Genomic DNA, 23,642 nt, shown 5'->3' on the forward strand with positions numbered 1-23,642 from the left:
AAAACTGGGAGAAACTGGGAGAAACTGGGAAAAAAACCGGGAAAAAATGGAGAAAAAACTGGGAAAAAAACTGGGGGAAAACTGGGAGAAACTGGGAGAAATTGGAAAAAACTGGGAAAAACTGGGAAAAAATGGGAAAAAAATGGAAAAAACTGGGAAAAAGTGGGAAAAAATGGGAAAAAATGGGAAAAAATGGGAAAAAATGGGAAAACTGGGAAAAAAATGGGAAAAAAAACTGGGAGAAACTGGGAAAAACTGGGAGAAACTGGGAAACAAAAACGGGAAAAAATGGAGAAAAAACTGGAAAAACTGGGAAAAAACTGGGGGGACACTGGGGAAACTGGGAAAAAACGGGGAAAAACTGGGAAAAAAACTGGAAAAACTGGGAAAAACTGGGGAAAAAATGGGAAAAAAATGGGAAAACTGGGAGTCCCAATCCCAGAGACAGCGGAGGGAAAAGCGAGTCCCTTGCTCCCCTCGCCTCGCTTCACCGGCGGTCTCCGCGCGTCTAAATCGCTTCTCCTTGGATTTATTTGGAAAATCCAGGAGATTTTGACATTTTGAACTGTTTTGACGCGCTGCTCCCCGTCCTCCCTCAGCATCCCGGCGGGGCGGGGGGAGGCGGAAGCTCTTCCCGGCTGTCCCCGGAGCCCCCGCAGCGGCGGGCGGGGATCCGGGAGCTGTGGGAGAGGCGGGGGCTGCCCTGCCCGGGCTGCCGGAGATCCGGGAGCTGTGGGAGAGGCGGGGGCTGCCCTGCCCGGGCTGCCGGGCTCCGCTCCGGGGCCGGGCCCGCGCACATGGCCCGGCCCGGGCACCGGGACCGCGCGTCCTCCCGCGGCCTCGGCCCCGCCCCCTGCCCCGCAGCGCGCCCTCCCATTGGTCCGTTCACTCCCGGTGCCGCGCTCCGATTGGTCGCCCCCCGCGAGCTCCGCGGGCCCGTGGGCGGAAGCGGCGCTACGGCGGCCGCGGGGGGGCCCCGCGCGCGCGCGCCCCCGGCCGTGTCGGACGCGGCCGCCCCCGGGTGCGGCCCCGCGGGCCGGGCCGGGCAGGCGGGCGGGCGGGGGGCCCCCCCCCAGCCCCGGCCCCCGACGGCACCCGGCCCCCGGCGGGGCTCCTCCTCGGTGAGCGGGGGCGGAGGGGTGGGGGGGAAGCGGCGGGCCGGGCTGCGGGCGGTGCCCCCGGCCGCCCCTCGGTGCCGGCACCGGGCGCGGACAGAGGCCGGGCCCCGGCTGCGCTCGGTCCCTCCGGGGCTGCTTTGGACACAGGCTTCGGTCGCTCGGTTGTGTCAGAGCTGGGGGTGCCCGCTGGGATCCCGGGGATTTTTGGCTCCGGGCATTGGTTGGATCCAGGGATTGCTTGGTGCGGTCTGGGAGGGTTTTTTGGGTCCGGGGTTTGGTTGTTTGGGTCCAAGGATTGTTTGGACCCTGGGCTTGGTTGAATCCAGGAGATTTTTGGGTGTAGAAGGTTGTTTGGATCCAGGAATTGCCTGGTGAGATCCAGGAGATTTTTGGGTCCAGAAGATTGTTTGGATCCAGGAGATTTTTGGGTCCAGGAGATTGTTTGGATCCAGGGGTTACTTGGTGGGATGCAGGGAATTTTGGATCCAGGGATTGCTTGGTGGGATCTGGGAGGGTTTTTTTGAGTCCAGGAATTGGTTGGTTGGGTCCAGAGGTTGTTTGGAGTCAGAGGTTGGTTGGTGGGATTCAGGGGATTTTCGGATCCAGGAGTTGTTTGGATCCAAGGATTGCTTGGTGGAATCCTGGAGATTTTTTGGCTCCGGGGTTTGGTTGTTTGGGTCCAAGGATTGTTTGGACCCTGGGCTTGGTTGGATCCAGGAGATTTTTTGGGTCCAGAAGGTTGTTTAGATCCAGGGGTTACTTGGTGGGATTCAGGGAATTCTGGATCCAGGGATTGCCTGGTGAGATCCAGGAGATTTTTGGGTGCAGAAGGTTGTTTGGATCCAGGGATTGCTTGGTGAGATCCAGGAGATTTTTGGGTGCAGAGCATTGCTGGTTGAGCCCAGCAGTTGTTTGGATCCAGGCTTTGATTATTTAGCTCCAAGGGCTGCTTGCATCCAATGGCTGCCGCTTTTTGTTGGTTTTTTTTTTAATTCTTCACCACTATTACGATTTTTTTTTCATCCTCCCTCACTCCCCTGTCTGAACTGGGTGGATTCCTGCCCACATCAATAGGGGAGGCGGAGGGGAAAGTATGCAAATCCTGCAAATCCTGCTTTTTCTTTGGTACACACACACATTACCTGTGTGCCACCTCCAGCCCCAACAACCCCCCCGTGCCAGCAGGGCTGGACAACAGCCAGGATTTTAAGGAGCAGCTCCTGAGGAAGGCAGGGATTTGCTTTGGAGGCTCCAGTGATTATTAATTAAACATTTCTCTCCTCATCCCATTCCCACCAAACGCGCTCCCGGTGCGTGATTTCGGTCGGGCTGTTTATTTTTAGGGTCTCCGCGCCTGTTTGCAGGGAATAGTTGTTCCATCGCCATGGCAACGGGGCTGAGTGTACCATAAACATTGTTCCAGGGGAGCTTTTCCAGCTTAAATCAGATTTCCCTTTTCACCATCTGCTCGGGATGGACGGGAGGAATTTTAACCTGGGATTTGGGGTTATTCCTGCTCTGAGCTGGGGATGCTTTTCCTTCCCAGCAGAGGGATGGTGCCCCTGCAAGCCAATTTAATCTGCTGTTGGTAAACACTGCCCTGAGCCCAGATGAGGAGGAAGCCAGTTTAATCTCCTTAGGAGCTTCCAGGAAATCAGAGTTTTTATGGCAACAATCCCAGCAGGGGCACAAACCGATCAAAGGCCTCTTGGTTTTGAAGTTTCCCATCCCCTCTGCGTGTCCTAAACCTTCCCTAGGCTCTCATATCTTCAAAAAAAAATGAGATAGGGAAGGGATAACGCTCGTCCAGATGTGGAAAATCAGGGAAATTAGGTCTGTCTTAAAAAGAGTTGGGATGTCAGTCACCCCCAGGCAGGGATGGAGAAGCAGAGTGATTGAAGCAACTGCAGGAATTACATGGTGTGGGCTTAAAAATCCCCTTTTCCCCCCTATTCTCCATCAGGTTAAACATTAAAAGTTTAAGATAATCAAAATCATATTTGATAACAAAAGGGGGGCCCCTTGGTCTCAGTGTCAGGGTTAAAATATCCCCAAAAAGCTGCTTGGCTCATCTGCTGCCAACCTGAGGCTGCAGCCGTAGTCCCGTGGAAATCCTGATGTCATTGTTGTCCTTCATGGTTTGTTCCTGATCTTGGCTAATTCAGAAAGGCAGGGAAGACCAGAAAACACAGAGGAAAAACTGGAAAATACAAAGAAAAAGCAATACTTCTTTCTCAGAACTTAAATGCTGAAACAGTTGGTTCCTAACCCGCCCAAATATTTGATTAAACACCTTAATTTCGTCTCAAGCAGCTTAATTTTTGAGCCAGGGAGGCAAAATTTATTGCAACATTTGCTTTGAGTTTAAAAAAAAAATAAAAAGAGAGGCTTGGAGTGGGATTAGGCAATGAAAACTCTGGAGCAGCTCTTATCATGAGGACATCCTTCAGCATTTCCTTCCAAGGAACTTCCTGCCTTGATAACCACGGCTTCTCCTTCACAACAATCTGATTTTCCTGCCTGGATTGGGAACAACGGTGCAGGGAATGCCAGAGGCAAGGGGAAAACAAGAATTTATTGCTGTTTGGGGTGCTTTTTCCTGTGTTTTTACCTGATTTTAGGTAGTTATTAAAGAAGAGATACTTTGATTACTACATGGAAAGCTGCCAGGAGTTGGAGTTTTTTTTAGGGGAGGTGTAGAATTCTGCATTTCTAGTTTGAATTCCTTGTTTAATTCCTTTATTTGACACATGTAAGAGGCATTTACCTGGCATTTCACCTATGTGTGCTCAGCTCCCTGCTGTGCTTCCCACCACGTCAGGTTTTGGGCAGTAGATTTGTGGATTTTTTGTTTGTTTTTTTTTAATAGTAGGCTCTTTCTAAAATTAATTAAAATTGATAAAATCCTTAAAGTACCGGTTCAGGTGAGTCACAGCCCCAGGAGCTGGAAAAGCTTTTAGAAAAGGTTTATTAGGAATGGGGTATTGCTGATGAAATTGTTGCTTCGTTTTATTTTGATAACCACTTCATTGAATACTTCATCAGCTGTGTCACACCTGCCACCACAATAAAAAGGGATGGGGCAGCCATTTATTTATTCATTTATTTAATTGGACAAAGATGGGGGGGGGGGAAATCCTGCTCAGATTTTGAGGTTTTCAGTGTGGACTTGGGCCTGTGACCTCCAAAAGTCTCCTTCACCCAACTCTGTTTGTTTTCCTGGAACAGCCACCAAGGCCTTGTGTCCACAGCAAAATATTGCACAAGAGAGCAGGAGTTATTGTCTGCAGAATTCCTCCTGCTCACACACCGTGAGCCTTCCCAAAGTGCTTAAAAAATCCCTGGGAATGGCTCTGGGAAGTGCTGGTGAGCTCGGCCCTCCTGGAATCTCCTGGAATTTCCTGGAATTGAAGCCATGATTTGCTCACCTGCACCATGAGCTTTCCCCAGACCTGCTGCTGCCTTTATTTCCATTTTTATTTTGGGGCTGGGAGCTGTTTTTGTGTCTCCCCGAGTTATCTGTGCTCGGTGCCACTTCCCAAGGCACTTTTTGGGGTTATTGTCTGCAGAATTCCTCCTGCTCACACACCGTGAGCCTTCCCAAAGTGCTTAAAAAATTCCTGGGAATGGCTCTGGGAAGTGCTGGTGAGCTCTGCCCTCCTGGAGTTTCCTGGAATTGAAGCCATGATTTGCTCACCTGCACCATGAGCTTTCCCCAGACCTGCTGCTGCCTTTATTTCCATTTTTATTTTGGGGCTGGGAGCTGTTTTTGTGTCTCCCCGAGTTTCCTCTGCTCGGTGCCGCTTCCCAAGGCACTTTTTGGGGCTGTCCCCTCCGTGTGACACCGGGGCTGCTGTCACCGTGCCAGTTCAGGATGGTTTTGCTGTGTGGCTGTGACATCCTTCCTTTCCTCTGGGCCTTTGTTCCTGTGTGGGGGCCTGACAAGGTTTTTTTTTATTCAGTCCATCTGCAGAAGTCATCAGGCTGCAGATGCTTTACCAGAGGCTGCTGCAACAAATGGAGGCGAAAGATTATTGGAGATTATTTGGTGTTGAGTCAAAGCACAGGAAATCTGCCAGAAGACCTCGAAGGAGGGGGGTTAGGACAGGCCTAACCCCCCTAATCCCGCCTTTGCTCCCTTCCCAGGGTGTGCAGAGGGATCCTCTTGGAGCACAGAGGGTGAATATTTGGATTTATTGTGCCACAGGCAGCCTAGCTGCTGCCCACGGGGCCGATTGTGCCACTTCCTAAACTCCTCCGTGCCAGCCCTGCTCGCACCCTCACATTCCCAGGAAAAGCCAAGCCCGCGGGCCCTGCAATCCCACGGATCACAGCGAGGAGAAATCACCGGAGAAATCCCAAATCCCGGCTTTTGTGGATAAGCTGAAGGCTTTGCAAAGCCCAGCCTGCAGCAGCAGCAGGAGGCTCAGGTTTGCTGGGAGCTGTGCAGCCAAACCCTGGCAGCTCCTGAGCTCCGAGGGTCACCCGTAGGCGTCAGAGAAGATCTCAAGACAATAATAGTTCTCTATTTTTGCTCCCTCATTACAAAGCAGAGCTGCCCTCTGCCTCTAGCAACTATTTTTTTCTTCCTGCTCACATGGTGCAGGAGGGGAAAGGCTGTTGCCTCTCCACCTCATTCCCTTTTCCAGTGAGGCCTTTTCCTTTCTCCACGGGCTCTTAGGAGGGAGAAGAACCTCCACAAAAGGATGTTTTGCAGCGCTGTGTTTGTAATCATTGATGTATTCATCCTGGAGGAAAAGCAGTTGGGCTTGGGAGGGTTTTTGTGCTGGTGGAGAGCTGTGAGAGGAGGAGAGTGGGGCCTTTTGAGGAAATTTAAAAAGGTTGAAATGCTGTTTACAAACTGAGATACCATTTCACCCTCAGTCACCTAGGGTAGGAGTGGGACAGGGGGTTCTTGAGCCACTTCTCATCCCTGTTGGTGCTAAGGGAAAGGTTCAGGAAAGGCTTCAGCTGCTCCTGCCCTGGCTGCTGGAGAAGGAAAAACCTTTTCCCCACGTTTGGTGGTGCTCAGACAAAGAGAAGCGCTCACCTCACCTGTGCTGGTTTTAATTTTACATCTTGTGTGATGGGTTTTTTTAATCTTCTGCTTTTTCCTGGGGAAACAAGAGGTTTTTGGTGTATCCTTCTGCTGAGCAACTTCGGTACTAAAGTTAGGTGAGAGTTCCATGAGACACAACATTGTCTCCTGATACACCTTGCACTTTGCCAGGTAACAGCTCTCTCCTGGACTCTGAAAGGGCAAAATCCACCTGTGATCCCATTGCTTTGAGCAAGGTTGTTTTCTGGCCTTCCCTTTGGATATAACCTCCAGGTAAACTCCATATTCTCCATTTCTTTGAGGTTTTGCTGCAGGGTCTCCATCATTCCCTGGAGATGAATGCAGTGAATATTTAACAAAGAGGAATATTCATTCTGTTTTACACAGTAAAACCCATCCATGAACAATTCCAGAGTACTCTCTTCTCCTGTTCTGTGACAGCCAGGGAATCAGCGAGGCCTCTCCACCCTTTGAATGTTTCCTAGACAAGACTTTTCCAAGCTGGGGATGTGCTGTGTGTCCTCAGAGTGATGGACAGAATCGTGACACGCCTGAAGCTGCAAGTGCCAGAAACATCAGGAGGAACTTCATCAAAACTTCACTCCAGTACAGCCTGTGACTCTGGCTGAGGATCCTTCCAGCTGGAAAACTGCAGGCTTTGAGCAGTGTGAACTCTTAACTTTGGGAAACGCTCCTCAGAAGGACTTAGCTCATCTCTGGGAAAGGTGTTTTTTGTTTTTTTTGCTGTTTGGTTTTTAATATCTAGTACTTTCCATCATTTTGGCCGCTCTGTGTGTGCTGTTTTACAGAAGTTTGGGCTGTTTTGTGCATCTCCAGCTGGATTCCAGACCCGGGCAGCAGCACTTGGCTTGGGTCAGCTTGGAATTAACAGCAAGGTGGGACTTCCTAAAGGGAAGCAGCCTCATGAAATAACACCAGTTCAATTCTGGGGTGGAAGCTGTGTGGATTTTTAAGCAGGAGGGGGGGAAAAAAACCCCAAAAAACAAAAATCCTTTCCACTGTGAAATGCTGTTGCTAATCTGATTTCCACGTTGCATCAGTCAGCGCCGTTTGGTGCAGTGCTCCCAGAGTGCTGGAGATAAACGCAGCGTGGGAATAATCACTCAGCTTCGTTTCCCTGCTCTCTCTTAGCACATCTCACTGCTCCTGACAGCTCTGCTGGGTGGCAGAACCGAGTCCTCGTGCTCTCCACGCCACCACGTGTGGCTGCATCATCCCCGTGGATAACGAGGCGCGGGCCTGGCGTTCCAGATCTGGGATGTTGGGGATAAATGGCAACACCAGGCGGTCCTGGAAGGGTTTTAAGGTGTTTGCCCGGTCCCTAAATCCTGTATGGGTCAGCTGGCATGGCACAGAGCAGTGTGGGAAGAGTCTGGAAGCACAGCCTCCAGTTTCTTCGAGTGCCGAGCAATTAATTTGGGCAAGCAGGGAGTTGTACGTGTGCAGTAATTAACAGGGAAAGCACCTCGGGCCAGCCTAACGAGGGGGTGTGGGTGTCCTTCACTTTGAGATCGTTCCATGTAATTGCAGCAATTTACCTGGCTGGATCAATGTCACATCAGCCCGTGTGCCATGAGGCAGGGATTCTGCAGAAGGGCTGAAATGCCACGGGCTGAGCCCAAAAAATGCACCTGCCCTGGGGCACCTCATTTCCCCGAGAGCCCTGTGTGAAGTGTCAGCTCTAATCCTGTCCCAGGGCTCCCTGAGTGCTCAGCCTCTTCCCTGGACTCGCTTCCCTTCCTTATATAGGGCTGGATAAGTGCTGGGCACTAATGAGATTGGAATAAAAGGCTTTGGGAGCAAAGATGAGCTGGCTGGATCTCAGAGCGAGCCCTGTGTACACAGGGACTGCCACCAACACCAGCCTGGCCTCGATGCCTTCGGTTTGGAGCTTGGGAATAGCATTTGAATATCAAATTCAACCAGATGGAACCCCTGGACCCCCTTTATTTTGGTGGGAAGAATATTGTGGTTATGTATATCCAGACATTTTTAGCGTTATTCACTATCCCAGAGCATTTTTCCTCTGTTTTTATTTCACAGGAAGAAGTTTAAGCTGCGTTAATTAAAGTTCTGGACTGAGAGAATCTATAGGAGATGCTCAATTATTATTTTGTCTGGTTTATTTCACACGGTATCATATCCAGAATGATGAGTGTTCTGCTTAAAAATATTTGTGGAAATACTGTTTGGTGTAGTCAGATATGGTCAAGGTAAAATGTGATTTCTCTGCCTGGTCTGTCCTTGATGGATTTATGCATCACCAACTTTAGAGCAGGAATCAACTGGCAGATATCAGTCCTAGAAAGTCCCAGCCTAAATCATTGATGTGGGTAGGGCATGGCAGGAATTAAGAGTTGAGCAAAGGCAGTGTTTGGAATAATTTTAATTTATTTTTGTGTTTACTCTCGTTAAAAAAAAAAACAAAACAACAAACCAGAGGTGATACCTGGATTTGAAGCAGAGATTGGGGTGATCGAGAGGGCTGCTGGTGAAGAGGCAGGAATAGAAACTGAGGGAAAATTGAGTTGTTTTTGCTCTGGCACCTTGCTGGAGCTTTGCAGTTCCTCGTTGTTCTCTCTGAGGTGGGAGCAGGTGCGGAAAGGAGGAGGTGAGGGGGTGGTTTCATCCCTACCTGGGTGTACCTGAGCTGTTTCTCACAAAGCAGCACAAGCCAGAGTGGGTGAACATGGAACAACTTGGAAACATTTTTTTTTGGGGGTAGTGACTCACTGCAACTTACCCAAAGTGACCTGATTTAGTTAAATGAGGCTAAATATAACCCATGTGAAAAGTACTGACATGTGGGAGGAGACGCCAGAGTTGGCACTCAGCCCCTCAGTTCTGCAGGGAACATCTTTCACGACTGGTGACTAATAATTTTTTACTCTTGCTGGCTTTGGAAATAACAATCCCTGCTCCATTTTTCCCCCCCACCCCCTCCTTGTAGGGAGAGAGGAGGGAAATGCTCTGGGCTTAACCTGCCTTTGTGAATTGCAGCTCTCTGCTATGGACAGTGCCATCACCCTGTGGCAGTTCCTCCTCCAGCTGCTCCAAGAGCCCCAGAACAAGAATATCATCTGCTGGACCTCCAACGACGGGGAATTCAAGCTGCTGCAGGCAGAGGAGGTGGCCAGGCTCTGGGGGATCCGCAAGAACAAGCCCAGCATGAACTATGATAAACTCAGCCGGGCGCTGCGCTACTACTACGTGAAGGTAGGGTGGAAATCCTGCTCCAAGCCTTATCCCTCTTAGCTAAGGAGCTTTGTTTCCTCCTGCCTTCCCTCCTCCAGGGGAGGGGTGGCACTGCTGTGGCTCTGCCAGGTTGAAGGAAGCCGGGCTGCTTTGTTTAAAGGTGTTGGTTTGGTTTTTAATTTTGTTTATGGTTGCGCTGTTTCCTCCTCGCTGGTTGTTTTGGGAGGTTCTGGTGGCTTTGTGCGAAGAGTTGGCTCGGTGTTTTTGCTAATACAGACTTGACTTTGGATCCTAATCCCCTTTCCAAAAATACACACCCTTGCAAGGGTTAAAACCCTCATCACTCCAGGTAAAGCACCGGGAGAGGATGACGATGGAGAGCATGAACATTTGCACCACTTTCAGATCTTTCCACAGCTTTACGTTTATTTCTTTCAAAACAAACATTTTTCACCCCAAATTATTTCTGTTTGTGCGCTCAGAATTTCCCCTTCATTTTGACCAGTTTTCAGCCCAGCAGAGTAAGAAGCTTTTGTTTCTCCAGCATCTTCGAGGCTCACCTTTGTTTTCCCTTTATCCCACGTGTGCGAGTGGAGCAGATAAAAATAACCCCCAGTTTCTGAGGAGCCTCAGCCTGGAGCAGGTGGGAGGTTGCTGGTGTCCATTACTGGGTGGCACCAAATCTGCCTCGGTACTGAGAGATCTCAGCAGCAATCACAGAATGATAAATAAGGATAATCCCAAATCCAAAGTGTGTGTGGCATTTCTCCGAGGAGCAAAACAAGTTTGGCAGATGCTGTTGTGTGGTATTGAAATAAGTGATTAGCCTGCATTCTGCTGACGAGTTCAGCTGCTTATTTTCCTTTATTATCATCTTATTAAGAATAAAGGTGGTTTGATCTGAAGTGCAGGCTCTCAATTCTGCAGTCCTGGAGAAACCCTTTAGCAAGTTCTACTATTAAATTACCCATAGTGATCCTTGATGGGGATGATGGGCATTTTTTTGTTTAATTGAAGATGTTAAACAGGATTTCTTGGCAGTTTTTAGGCTGTTTTTAGTGTATTTCATGTCAGGTTAAGCTCACCTGTTGCAGTGTTTTGTCTGCCAGCTCCAGGAGCAGAACTGGAACACGCAAGGGTGTTTTTAAAACAGGAAAAAAAGAAACATTCAGGGTTTTTTTTTTTTTTTTTGGCTGAAAGATTACAGACTTTAATTCCTCTGCCTATTTTAGGCAGTGTTTGTAGGAAGAAAATTAATCTGCAGAAAGGTCTAAATATACTTTGTCTTCTTCCCCCCAGAATATCATTAAGAAGGTGAACGGGAAGAAGTTTGTGTACAAATTCGTGTCGTACCCAGAGATCCTGAACATGGATCCTCTCGTGGTGGGCCGGATGGAGGGGGACCCTGAAATGCCCGGCTTTGGGGAGGTGGCCAGCGCTCCCAAGGACGTGGAAAACTGTGGGAAGGAGAAATCCCAGTCCTGTGCTAAATCCTCCAGCCGGAACGACTACATCCACTCAGGCCTGTACTCCTCCTTCACCCTCAACTCCCTCAACTCCTCCAGCGTGAAGCTCTTCAGGTCCATCAAGATCGAGAACCCGGCCGAGAAGCTGACGGAGAAGAAACCTCAGGACCCCACCCCCTCTGTCATCAAGTTTGTCACCATGCCCTCCAAAAAGCCTCCTCCCTCTGCCCCCCTGGTCACCAGCGCTTCGGCGGTGGCGGTCACTTCCACGGCTTCTGCCACCCCCACCGTGTCCTCCTCGCTTCCCCTGGGCTCTGAGGAGACTCTGCAGACCCTGGAGACGCTGGTCCTGCCCAAGCTGAGCGTCCCCGAGGCTCCTCCAGCACCTTTGCCAAACTTGAGCACCAGCTTCACCCCGACCCCGCCCATGTCCTCGGTTTCTCCCGGCCTGCAGGTGCCCTCCACGCCCCCCTCGCCGCCCCTGAGCTCCAACCCCGACCTGGACATTGACACGGACATCGAATCTGTGGCTTCCCAGCAGCTGGAGCAGGCCCAGAGCCTCCAGCATCAATCCCCAGAGCCCAAAGAGCAGCAGGATTCAGCTGTGCTGGAGAAGGAATTTGCCAATCACCTCTCCAGGTCGAAAAAACCCAAAGGGCTGGAGCTGGCTCCCACTCTGGTCATCACGGGCAGCGATCCGAGTCCTCTGGGCATCCTGAGTCCTTCTCTCCCAACTGCTTCTCTTACTCCAGCACTTTTCTCTCAGGTGACCAAATTACTTTCCTGAATTATTTATTTTTATTATTATTTTTTCTATTATTTTTTAATGATTTTTTTAATGATTTTTTATGATTTTTTACGATTTTTTACGATTTTTTACTATTTTGAATTATTTTTAAATGATTTTTAAATGATTTTTTTAATGTTTTTTTAATGATTTTTAATGATTTTTAATGATTTTTAATGATTTTTAATGATTTTTATGATTTTTTAATGATTTTTATGATTTTTTATGATTTTTAATGTTTTTATGATTTTTAATGATTTTTAAATGATTTTTAAATTATTTTAATGACTTTTTAATTATTTTTAATGATTTTTTAATGATTTTTATGATTTATTATTTATGATTTTTAATGGTTTTTATGATTTTTAATGATTTTTTAATGATTTTTAATGATTTTTAAATTATTTTAATGATTTTTTAATGATTTATTACTTTTTTGTGATTTATGATTTTTAAAATTATTTTAATGATTTTTTAATGATTTATTACTTTTTTGTGATTTATGATTTTTTATGATTTTTAATGATTTTTAATGATTTTTTATGATTTTTTTAATGATTTTTTTACGATTTTTATGATTTTTAATGATTTTTTAATGATTTATTATTATATTTTTATTATTTTTTTAATTTTTTTTTAACTAACAATAACAATGACGATGTTATGCTCAAAAACAGCCAAGTGGAAAATGAATAGCTCATTGTATGCAGAGATTTGAAACTCAGGATGTCACTCCCAGCTTGTTTACTTTCGTTTTGTTTTTTAATCAAACACCAGTTTGATTTCACAATTGCTGTTAATTCACCCCAAAGCATGCCCAGGTGCACACAGGGAAACAAAACCCAAACCAGCTCCAGCAGGATCTTTGTAAACCTTGCCAGGGGGATACTGAATTATTCCTAAATCCTCCAGCTGGGCCTGAAAATCCTTCAAAAACTGGGACCCACAGAGGTGTCTGCTCAGCTTTTTTTACTCATTTAGTAGCATTTAGTTAAATCCAAAGTCTTGTGAGCGAGCAGCAATAAGAGCAGCTGCTTAATTTGGTTGTTATCTTTGTGTGGGAAAGGAAAGCTTTCATGTCTCATGGAAAACTTGGAAGAGAGCTGAATCCAACAGGGCTGTTAAATCATTCTGGATCTGTAGAATCTCTCCCCTGCAATAAATTGGAATTAAGAGTGAAACCGTGGGGAAAGCTGCTGGTTGAAAACCCAAATGGCTGAAGATGAGCGGGGGAAAAAGAAAATTAACAAAATCCAAGTGGAGTTGCTCTTCTGGCACCCTGGGAAGTGCTTGGCTGGTGAAGCTGGAATATTCAGGAGCTGGATGGAAATTCCTTTTGTTGTTGTGGCACCAGGAGAGGGGGGTGTGCCTGCTGTTTTTTCCTTTTTAAACCCAGATAATTTCCTTTTTAAATCCAGATAATTTCCTTTTTAAACCCAGATAATTTCCTTTTTAAACCCAGAATCCCACTTTGCCAGAGTGCAGGTGCTGGCTTGGAGGAGGAGCCGCTCTGCTCTGGCTTCCAGCAGGATTTGGGAATAAAAGGGTTGGATTCTTCAGGGATGGGGCTGGCAGGGAGGAGGAGGAGGAGCAGGAAGGAGGGGATGGGTGTTCCTGAAATCCCTGGCAGCTGAGGGGGGGTTGTTGTGGCTGGAATTCCAGGGGAAAGGCTCTCACAGCTGTTTTTCCTTGAATTTTCAGACTCCCATCCTGCTGACTCCCAGCCCTCTGCTCTCCAGCATCCACTTCTGGAGCACCCTGAGCCCGGTGGCTCCTCTCAGCCCTGCCAGGTTGCAAGGTGCTAACACCCTCTTCCAGGTGAGTCCCACCTTTATTCCTCCAGGGATCAGTTATTCCCAATATTTGCAGCACAAATAAAATAGGAGTTGTTGTTTCCTACCCCCTCTGGTGGCTTTTGAGGGAGTTAATTTTAGTTTTTACCCGGTTTTATTTCAGGATGTTGTAAATGTTTGGTGTTTTGAATGTTTGAAATTAACTGCAGCACAGACTGCTTTGGAGAGAGATTAATTTTCTTTTTTAGTTCTGTAAAAATTTCCTCCCTGTAACTTTTTTTTAAGTTGGGATTTTCCTGAATTTTGCAGTTTTCTGTTGATTATTCTCTATTGAGAATATTGATCTTTTGATTATTCCAATCATTCCCGCTGAAAAGTATTAATTAATCTCACAACTAACGAGGCGAAAGAGCATGTGTTTGATCTCTGTGATGATGTGTGGCACAGTTTTTGATGATTTTTATGGAAGAAATCCATAAAATTCACCCTTGGGAGGGTGGGGAGGCCCTGGCACAGTTGCCCAGGGAAGCTGTGGCTGCTCCTGGATCCCTGGAAGTGTCCAAGGCCAGGATTTTCTTTACTGTAGAATTAAAAAAAATCCACTTTATTTAAGGAAAAAAACCCTCCTTTATTTGTAATTCTCATGTTTTTCCCTCCCACTTCCACCCTGGCACTGGAATTACCACATTTGCTGCCTGAATTTGCTGAGGGAAGGGGTAGAATTTAACCAATTTTAACAAATTTTTATTTAATTTCACTGAAATGAAAGAATTGAATTAAATCTGGGCTGGGATCTGTCATCTCCATGGAGATGAAGGAAATTCCTCATCTGTACCATGAGGACAGGGAATAAAACAAGGAGGGCTGAAATGATGCTGGAATTTTCACCCTGGAAAAATCCAGCATCATTTCAGCCCTCCTTGTTTTATTCCCTATCCTAATTTAATTATTGATAATTAACTGAGGGGCAATTTAGACCCCATTTTCCCCAAAACCTGGACTAGAGTCACATTTTAATGAGGATATGGGGTAGTGCTCAGCTCAGGGCTCACTGTGACACCTCTTGGCATTAAAAAATAAATTAAAAGCGAGAAGCCAAGAGGCTTCTTTGAAGTCTGGGGTGGTTTTGCTTTATTTTGTTGCATTTGGGGTTCTTTTTTTCCCTCTTTTGTGCACAGATATGGGAAGAACAGTGAATTAAAGTGGGTTTTTTTTAATGATTCTTGTTTTACCTCTTAGTTTCCATCAGTGCTGAACAGTCACGGCCCATTTACGCTGTCTGGACTGGATGGACCCCCCACCCCCGGCCCTTTTTCCCCGGATCTCCAGAAGACATAGCACATGGAATTCCTAGAAAAGGACAAGCAAGGCAAAGATAGGACACTTCTCTTCAACCACCTTTTTTTTTTATTTTAAAAAAACCTGAGCAGTTTGTAATTCCACAGAGATTCCCAGCAGTCGTAGTTGTTGCCATTCCCCAATCAAAAAAAAATGAAAAATGCCTTTTTTTCTTTTTTTTTGGCAAAAAATTCCCCCTTTTTTTTTTGTTTTTGGAAGAACCCAGGTTGGGAATGTATATGCAAACGCCTTAATAGGAGCTGCAGCTCCAATCTCTTCTCCTCCTCGGTTTGGAAGATTTTTTCCCCCTTGTCCAAAAGGAATTTTGGGTGGTGTTGCAGCAACTGATTCTGCACTGACTGCAGCAAACAGCACCAGAGGAGGATTTTCTCTGTGACTCTTGGAAAAACAAACAAACAAACAAAAAAAAACAACAAAAACCCCTCTGTTCTTCTGCTTCCTGTGGCTGGGCAAGGAGAACCCTGAATCCTGATGGAAGCTGGCATTCCAGGAAATGCTTGGGAATGGGGTGTGTGCTCTCAGCTCTGCCCCGGGGCCACCAGAACTCTGCAGCAACAAAAGCAGCCGGGGCTTTTCTGCTGGCCTTGTCTTTTCTTGTTGGTTTTTTTGGTTTTTTTTTTTTGCAGATAGAAATTTTTATTCAAGGATTTATTCCAAGTTTGTGACCAGGACATTTCTGTGGAGGGGTGGTGTGGCCCAACAGCCCCGTGGGAGAAGAGATGGGGCCGGATTTTGGATGCTTCTCTGCCCTCCTCCTTCCCTTTTCCATGGATGGTTGGATGAGCTCCCTTCACTTCTCACAGAGTTTGAATGCTGGAGTCCAAACATTTCTTGTGCCAGAGACCTGTCCCAGAGCCTGGGAGCTCCCTGCTTGGATGAGCAGGATGGGGGGAATTTTCCCTGCTTTTTTGGGGGGGATTTTCCTGGGTTTTTGGGGGATTTTCCCTGCGGTTTTTGGGGGATTTTCCTGGGTTTTTGGGGGATTTTCCTGGGTTTTGGGGGGATTTCCCCTGCGGTTTTTGGGAGAGGTTGCTGCCTGAGCTGGAATCCCCAGTGGGGTGAGAACAGCAACATCCCAACATTAATGTTGCTCCTCTTTCCCCACAGTTCTGGAAAAGCTTCCTGCTTTTCCCTACGTGGAAAAGCTCCTCTTTTGCCAGCTCTTACCCCAAATCTGTCAGTGGAGCTGTTGGTTTTTGTTTTTTGGGGGCTGACCCCAAAGCAGCCCCGGGGGTTCCACGGGATTCAGCCTCGTGGTAAATCTGCTTTCACCTCCTTGGTGTGCTGGATGAATAATGCAGGATTGTTTTCCAGAGCCACTGCAGATGAGATGGGATTTGTAGGTGGATTTTTACACCTCAGGAGGCCTTTTAAGAAAACTGAGGGGTGAAAAAAGGAGAGATTCTCCTCTCTCAGCCCCTCACTCGGGGTGGGTTGGGCTCTGGGTCTGTGTCCCGCCAGTTTGGGCATCTGAAGCCAGGCAGCAACTTCTGGGTTTGAGTTGGGGGTGTCAGAGGATCTTCTCCTTAAAAATATTCCCAGAAAACAGATGGAGACATCTCTTTTTCCTTCAGCATCCTCAGAGCTGCCACGAGCAGAGGAAGATTTTTCCCTCTCCAGCACGAGGAGCTGACAGTGTTTGCTGTAAATACTATTCCATGGATCCGTGGTGAACTCGAGCTTTTCCAGAGGTTTTGTTTTATTCCTTTTGCCGCTTTTGCAGGCTTGGAGAATTCCCTTTAAAGCCACAACACCCAAGACTTTTCTTTTCCTGCAGTGATGTTCCCTTTTCTATGATACAGAAAAACCACTTTTATTTTTTTTTTGTGTGTGAGTTTGTGTTCCTGATGTGACACCTGGGACAGGTGGGTGGAACAGAGTCACTTTTCTTCGGGCATTGTTCACCTGCCCAGGGAAAAAGTGGGAGAAGAAAAATATTCCTTTTTCAGGTGGAGAAGCAGGGAGTGAGCTCATGGAGTGACCTGTCTTCCTGTTGGCTCCCGTCAGAGGCAAAAAATTGCTTCACTTTTAGACATCAGCAGATGCAGGAGGAAATTCCTGCGCCAGCAGCTCTTAAAATGTGCAATATTGACCTTATTTTTTTATTTTTTTTTGTAATTTTATTTTTTGAAATGCAGAAGAGGGAGCTGCAGGTGATGGTGAAGAGCAAGCATCTGGAATTATTGTTTTTTTATTTTTATTTTTGGTTTGCATGTTTGGAGCCTGCTCTGGGAAATTTCTATAGCTATGTAATAAATAGCAGCACTTTGGTTGGTTCAGGTCAGCCAGTTTTATGCCTACCAAAATCCGTGGTCTTTTTTGAGACAGTGATGTTTGCAGGCTGGCATTGGAATTGAAAATTCATGAATGAGCACTAAAAACTTGCAATTTAATTGCTTCCCTTCCCCCCCTTGTTCCCCTGTGGAGAAAAGCCAAGTTTAGCTGTTGAAAATTTGTGCACTTAATCCTTTGTGAACTTTTATTGCTTTGGGCAGAGGGTCAGGCCCTAAAAAATGCTATTTCTCAGCTCCTGCTCCTCTCCAGGAAGCTTCCCAAGATGGCTCTGCCACAGAAGTCCAGGTTTTCCTTTGGGAATGCCGAGTTCCTGTGGAATGCAGCCTGGATTGGGGTGGTTTCCACCCTGTGAAATCCAGCAGGCAGAGCAGGAATGGGATGGGATGGCTTTGGCTTCTAAAGGGAAACAAATCCGAGTCCACATGGGATGATAAACTCAGGAAGCAGCTGGGAAAGCTGACGGAAAAGGGAGAGGAGCAGGGAGAGGAGCAGCTTTTGCTGCCTTTTCTCCACTGCAACTTTCAGGTCACTTAAGGGAATATTTCCTTGTGTGCTGCCTCATCAGCCACATTCACTGACAGGGAACTTCCAGCTTTTCCTGGGATCACATTCCTGCCGGAGCCTCCCCGGGGGCTCATGGATCATGCTGGATCTTTAGGTCACTTCAGGAGCCCTTTCTGTGCAGCTCCTCACAATTTATTTTTAATTTAGCCTAAGCCAGGTGGGGTTAGAGTAGATTCCGTTTTATTTCCGTACCGTGGTGATTTAAATTAAAAAAAAAATATATAAAAAATAATAATAATAATAATAAATAAAAAAAAATAATGCAGCATTACAGAAACTTTTTTTTTTTTTTTATTTTCCTGAGGTTCCTCTTGCTGTTTTTGTGGAATGCTTGGCAATTTTTGATCAGCTCATTCCTTGGGTGCCAAGGAAGGTCAAAGCATTTGGTGTAGAACAAAAAGGGTTTGGCAGAAGACAAAACAAGAGCCCAGCGTCCTCCCCGGGTCCTGGAGATGGGAATTGAATCCCTGCTGTCTGTACTTCCATGGAACCCAAGGCACTGGCAGGATTTAGGGTTTGGTTTTGTTTATTTTCCACGGGGAGCTGCTGTCTGGGATCTGTTTTGGATCCTGGATTTTCAGCGTTCCTGGCAGGAGCTTCCCCTGGAAGCGGAGGAACAGTCCCTGGTTGTGGAGCCGTCGGTGTTCTGCTTTTCCTGGGAAGGTGATCCTGGGGAAAAAGAGGAATTTTGGTGGTTTTTAGCAGCAGCTTTAGGTTTAGAGCTTTGTTTCAGACCTGTCCTCAGCAGGGGATGCAATTCCTGTGCCCTGATTTTGGCACATTCAAGCTTTGTTTTGCGATAGGTCAGGAAGGGATAAAATTCCTGGAGTTGGACAATTCCTTGTTTTCACTTGGAGCATCCCAAGGCTTCAGAATCCGTGCAATCTTTGGGATAACGGGAGAACAGAAAGGCTTTCCTTGGGATAATTTCTCCCTCTGATGCATTTTCAAGCCTCAGCTATCCCACAAATAGATTATTTTGGGTTTCTGACGTTCATTTTAAGGGCAGTGAAGCTGCTGAGGTGCAAATCTCCCTTCTCCAGCTTCCCCCAGCCCAGGGAGCTGCATCCCTGGGGGATTCCCTGGGAATTCCAGCTGGGATGGGATCCAAGAGCCCTCATCCCCTCCTGGGGCTTTTCCTCCAGCTGAGATGCAGCTCCCATGCTTTACTCATTTATCTTGTAATTACCTATTTTTGCTCCTGTTTTGTGGCAGTTTTTGATGTGCTCTGCAGTTTCACCTCTCCCATTTTTAAGGCAGGTTTGTCTCCAGTCCATCTCAGTCTTGTATCCAGAGGCTTCTCACGGAAATCAACCTCAGCAGCAGGTCAGGGAATGTTGTTAAAATCCACAGGTATTTAAAAACTTTTTGGAGTTTTGGGTGATTGTTTTCTGTGAGGAATAGAATCTGGATTTGGAAGAGTAGAAATGGGGGGGGGGAAAAAAAATAAAAGAGACTTTTTGGTCTCTGAGGTGGTGGAGTGGGGTTTTTTTATCCTAAAAATCACAGTGGGGTGTTTGGAGCAGCCCCAGAGGAGCCCAAAATCCCTGAGGATTCACTCAGGACCTCTCCAGGACCTTTGGTGAGGCTTGAGCTGCCTAAGCACGGGCATTTATGGTTTGATTTGGAGTTAATTAAGCAGCAATTAGCGGTGGCTGTTGGGTGTGAGGGATCCAGGCTGGAGCTGCTGGAATCAGAGCTGGCAGAGGGAGATTTTGGGATAAAATGCAGGGAGAGTTTTCTGCAGCCCTCCAGGGTGTCCCTTTGCCTTGGGGGATGCTTATTCCAAGGTTTTAGGGCTGAGAGGTTGATTTGGAATAATAAAGCTGGTGGGGAGAAAAAAAAAAAGGGAAAAAATCGTAGGGAAACACAGCAATTGTGTTCCCTAAAGGAGATCAGGGCAGCTGGAATTCATCTGGGGGTGAATCCTGGGAATCTGCACACATCCAGCTGCTCCAGCTTCACCAGGCTGGGCAGATTTTTGTGTCTTAAATCAATTTAAATCAATTTTTAGCCGCTCCAGCTCCCCATCCAGCCCTGGTTCCACGTGTCTGTGTTGTCCTGTTCGTTCCTGAGGCGTTTTTGGGCACGGAATTCCTCTGGGAGGGGGAGATTCTGCCTGGGGCAGTGAGGGGTGGCTCTGGACAGAGAGAAATCCTTGGAAATGGAACCAAATCTTCCTCCAGAGGCTGATTTTAGTCAGGAGGGTGAGACAGAGGAGCCACGAGGGCAGTGCTGCCCATTCCTGTGGGGATTCCCTGAGGGACTCAGAGCCAGCAGAAAAGGTGGGATTTTGGGTTTGGTGTCAGTAAATCCCAAAATGAGGGATTTTATTCCTGCCTTTGTGCCAGGAACCAGCAGGAATCAGGAGAATTTGTTTTTCTGTCGGATCACAGATGGGCAGGGCCCTGTTTCTCCCCGGATATTCCAATATTTCCCCGTTGGAACAGCTAGATATCTGCTTCCTATAAATTATTTTGGAACAAAACCACCCTAAAACTGGCTAGAATTGAATTTTCATTCCCCTTCCCAAAGAAAGCAGCAGATTTTGCTCGTGGAGCTCTTCCAGGCCCTAATGAGAAGCACAGTCAGAGCTGAAAAATTGTGATTTTTTTTTTTTTTTAATTTTATTTTTAGATTCCTCAGTGTTTAAGCGTGGCTGGAACAGCTCTGCCCAGAGAGCACACGTGGATCACTCCTGGCAGGATGTGCTCCCAAAAATCCACATAAATATCCCCATCCTCCCTCTCTGAGCAGATTCTGCACTGCGCAGCCGCCACTTTCAAACATTTTGCACTCCTTTTGGAGGTTTTTTTGGGGCTTTTTCTTCTCTTTTAGCACTCAAATCAATCCTGTCCCTGCGTGGACCCGTGAGTTGCCAAAGGTTATTTTTGTGATGCTGTTGGATGCCGCATCTCCTGGAAAAAAAAGTGTTTTAATGTGTTTTTGAGTAGTTTTGTGTGCATGGAACAAAAGTTTGGGCTCGATTTTAAAAGATTTCTCTGCTGAGGTTGTGTTGCAGGAGGTTTTCATCTCAAAACAGGGCTAGGAGAATCCTGACCCTTTGGAAAAAAGGGATGTGAGTGGAGGCAGTGGAGAGAGGCTGGGGTTGATTCCAGAGCCCATTTCAGCAGTGCTGTACCAATAACTGGAAGCTGTCGTTGTTTATTTTGATTTTGATTTTTCTTTTCTTTCCTTTTGGGTTATTTTTCTGTGTTTTTTGGAACAAGGGGAGGCTCTGAGGGTGGTCTGTGCATGGTTCCTGGAGTGTGCTGGGGTGGGGGGTTCCGATATTCCAATCCCTGGCTTTGCTCTCAGCTCCTTGGGATGAATTTTGGGATTGTTTATTTTTATTTTTTATTTTTCCCTAGCATGTCCTAACCCCTCCAAGCTTTGAAACCGCTTCCTAGAATTGTGTTGATTTCTTTTTTTGTTTGTTGTTGTTGTTCTGCTGTTGTTCAGTTGCACAGAGTTTTTTTTTTTCTATATAAAATATACTTTTGGAACGTTTCATTCTCTGTGAACAGGGTTGAGATTTATCCTTTGTAGCTTTGAAAAAAGATCCTAAAATTCCCTTTTCCAACTTGTTTTGTAGCCTGTTGCAGTGTTACCAGATGGCCTTATGTACGTCACAGTGCTTTGTGATGGGTACAGTAGCACATTTAATGCTTATTCCCCTCTGTTTTTAGAGCTGAGAAGTTGATTTGGAATAATAAATCAAAAAAAAAAGGGAAAAATTCCAGGGAAACACAGAGGTCGTGTCCCCTAAAGGAGATCAGGGCAGCTGGAATTCATCTGGGGGTGAATCCTGGGAGTCAGCACACATCCAGCTGCTCCAGCTTCCCCTGGGCTGGGCAGATTTTTGTGTCTTGGGAGGGATTTAAATCAATTTAAATCAATTTTTAGCCACTCCAGCTCCCCATCCAGCCCTGGTGCCACGTGCCTGTGTTGTCCTGTTCATTCCTGGAGTGCACATCTGATTTGGGAAGGTGATTTGGGGGTGGATTCCTCGCTGGAATTTTCAGGCTGAGCTGGGTTCTTGGCAGGTTTATTTTTTTTGGGAGCAGATCCCTCCCTCTGGAACTCTGGGCTGGAGTTTTTCCTTCCCGGTTTTCCCTCCCTCGGGGTTTTCAGAACAATCAGTGGTGAAAACCCCCCTGGAAGCAGCAAAAAGGGGGAACATTTCCAGTGGCTCTTTCCAGAACAGAGTTGCATTTTTCTTTTCTCTATAAATATATATATGTATACATATATATATATAGTACAAATTCAAGAGGCAAAGTTTTGTTGTAGTGAGTGTCTGAAACTTCCTACACTGGAGACTTTTCTGGACAAGACAACTGTAAAAGTCACCCCTCGTTCCAGCTGGGTGACCCTGCCTGGGACAGAATTGCTTCTCAGTCTGACTTTTTATTTTTAAATACCTTATTAGAGTTATCTTAATGCCATTGTGTTTAAAAAAAATAATAATAAAAAATTAAAAAAAAAAAAAATGCTGGTATGTAATGCAAGTACATAAATAGCCAAAGTTTTCAGTAATTGTTCAGTGTTAATAAATTTTGCTTTTATTTAACCTTCCGAGATAACATTTAGGAAGACCTTCAGTGTGTAAATCATCCTGAAAATTCAAAGTCTGAGCAACTGGATTAGGGCAGGGATGGAGTTTTTGAGCACATTTCAGGTTTGAATACAATTGGGAGGTAAAGTTTTTAAGATGCAAAACTTCCTTTGCACTGTCCTGACACTTCAAAGTGACAAATGCTGCTTTGGCAGTGGCTCTTTGGGAATTGTTATTCAAACATCATGAAGGTCTTTCCTGAGAAATCAGGTGACTTTTTTCTATTGCTTCGATTTTTGTGCAAAAAAAAAGAAAAGAAAAAAAAAGAAATAAAAATAAAAATCAATGTATTGCAATCCTTTTTTTTTTAAAAAAAATGGGGTGGGAATAGTTAAAGAAAACTATTTTATGTAAGAACTGACAGAGGGATTTTGCTTTGTATAATGCAAGCTGGCTTTAAAAAAAAAAAAAGCATTGTAGCAAATTATTCAAGTCAATCATATGTTAATAGTTATGTGCAACCAGACATGCAAAACAATTGTATTTTTTTAAATAAATATTTTTAACAAAGTTTCTGCTCATTTGATGAGTCTTTTTTTCTTTCAGTAGAGAAAATAGAAAGTTACAGCTGCAGGGGATGTGATAAGGAGGGAATTCTTAAGACCTTGAGGTAAATTGTATTTTAAAGTTTTTTTTTTACTAAATCAGGTGCTATTCTGGTGAAAATTTCCTTAAAATAGAATTTATTTTTGTTTCTTCAAGTAGCCAAAATGGAGATTGGAATTACCAAACCCAAGAATTGTGGTGGGTTTTAACTGAGAATCAGTTGAGCTCTGTTTAACCAAACCTGCCAGGCCAGAAGGAGGGATGGTTTAAAAGCTGCCAGTCCTGCTGTGACACAAATTGAGGAGATTTCTTCCCAAATCTGCTCCCTCCTGGAAGTGTTTGGTGCTCATTTCCTCCGAGCAGGGCCCAAAGATGTTCTCATGGTGGGAGGGGCTGGAGGAAGGACAGATTGAGGGGGTTTTTTTGCATTCCCTGTTTTATTCCGGGTGATTTATTGCAGGCAGGGCCAGGAGAGAAGAGTGGCATCCTGTGGAGCTGGAGGAGAATTACAGCCTGGATTGGAACAGAACTGGCATCTCTGCTGGGCTTGGAATCAAATCCCAGAAAGGTTTGGGGTGGCAGGAGCTTAAAAACCTGCCCCTGCCCCAGGGTGCTCCAGCCTGGCCTGGAATTCGGTTTAGTTTCATTGTAGGATCACAGAATAGATTCCAACTGCGGGATTTGGGGCAGCAGGGCATCCCTGAAATCCAGGGATGAGCTAAATCCGGAATTCAGCTGCGTTGACTTGATCCAAACTCGCCTGAAGGGAGGAAAACGGCAATTCAACAGCTCCAGGCTCTTTGCTACAGGAGTTTGTGGGG

The 23,642-nt window shown here is 46.2% G+C and overlaps 2 protein-coding genes across 8 annotated transcripts in view; both read left to right on the plus strand.

Moving 5' to 3' along the window:
• The window catches only part of LOC102104664 (Krueppel-like factor 15), a 65,917-nt gene that overhangs the window by 13,021 nt on the left and 29,254 nt on the right, over positions 1-23,642 (plus strand). The window lies entirely within an intron of this gene.
• Positions 1,063-22,786, plus strand: ELK4 (ETS transcription factor ELK4). Of its 7 annotated transcripts, none has more exons than XM_088067021.1 (7): positions 6,219-6,450; positions 6,565-6,902; positions 6,987-7,073; positions 9,199-9,414; positions 10,693-11,625; positions 13,348-13,464; positions 14,679-22,786. In XM_088067021.1, exons 4-7 carry the CDS (start codon positions 9,208-9,210, stop codon positions 14,775-14,777), a joined length of 1,356 nt encoding a protein of 451 aa, XP_087923147.1. In that variant the 5' UTR covers positions 6,219-6,450; positions 6,565-6,902; positions 6,987-7,073; positions 9,199-9,207; the 3' UTR covers positions 14,778-22,786. The 7 variants fall into 7 exon arrangements, with proteins under 7 accessions (XP_087923150.1, XP_087923147.1, XP_087923149.1 ...); XM_088067023.1 differs by having other exon boundaries at positions 6,619-6,902; XM_088067022.1 differs by having other exon boundaries at positions 6,219-6,902.

This window comes from Pseudopodoces humilis, chromosome 26 (genome assembly GCF_049639895.1).
Source record: "Pseudopodoces humilis isolate 2021_Gansu_Grassland_sample_001 chromosome 26, ASM4963989v1, whole genome shotgun sequence".
NCBI classification, from domain to species: domain Eukaryota; kingdom Metazoa; phylum Chordata; class Aves; order Passeriformes; family Paridae; genus Pseudopodoces; species Pseudopodoces humilis.

Excerpts from the sequence above, each read along its gene's own strand:
- ELK4 (XM_005529316.3), top strand. Across the intron at positions 11,626-13,347 it reads CTCCAGCACTTTTCTCTCAG|ACTCCCATCCTGCTGACTCC; the intron begins GTGACCAAATTA and ends TTGAATTTTCAG. Across the intron at positions 13,465-14,678 it reads GTGCTAACACCCTCTTCCAG|TTTCCATCAGTGCTGAACAG; the intron begins GTGAGTCCCACC and ends TTTACCTCTTAG.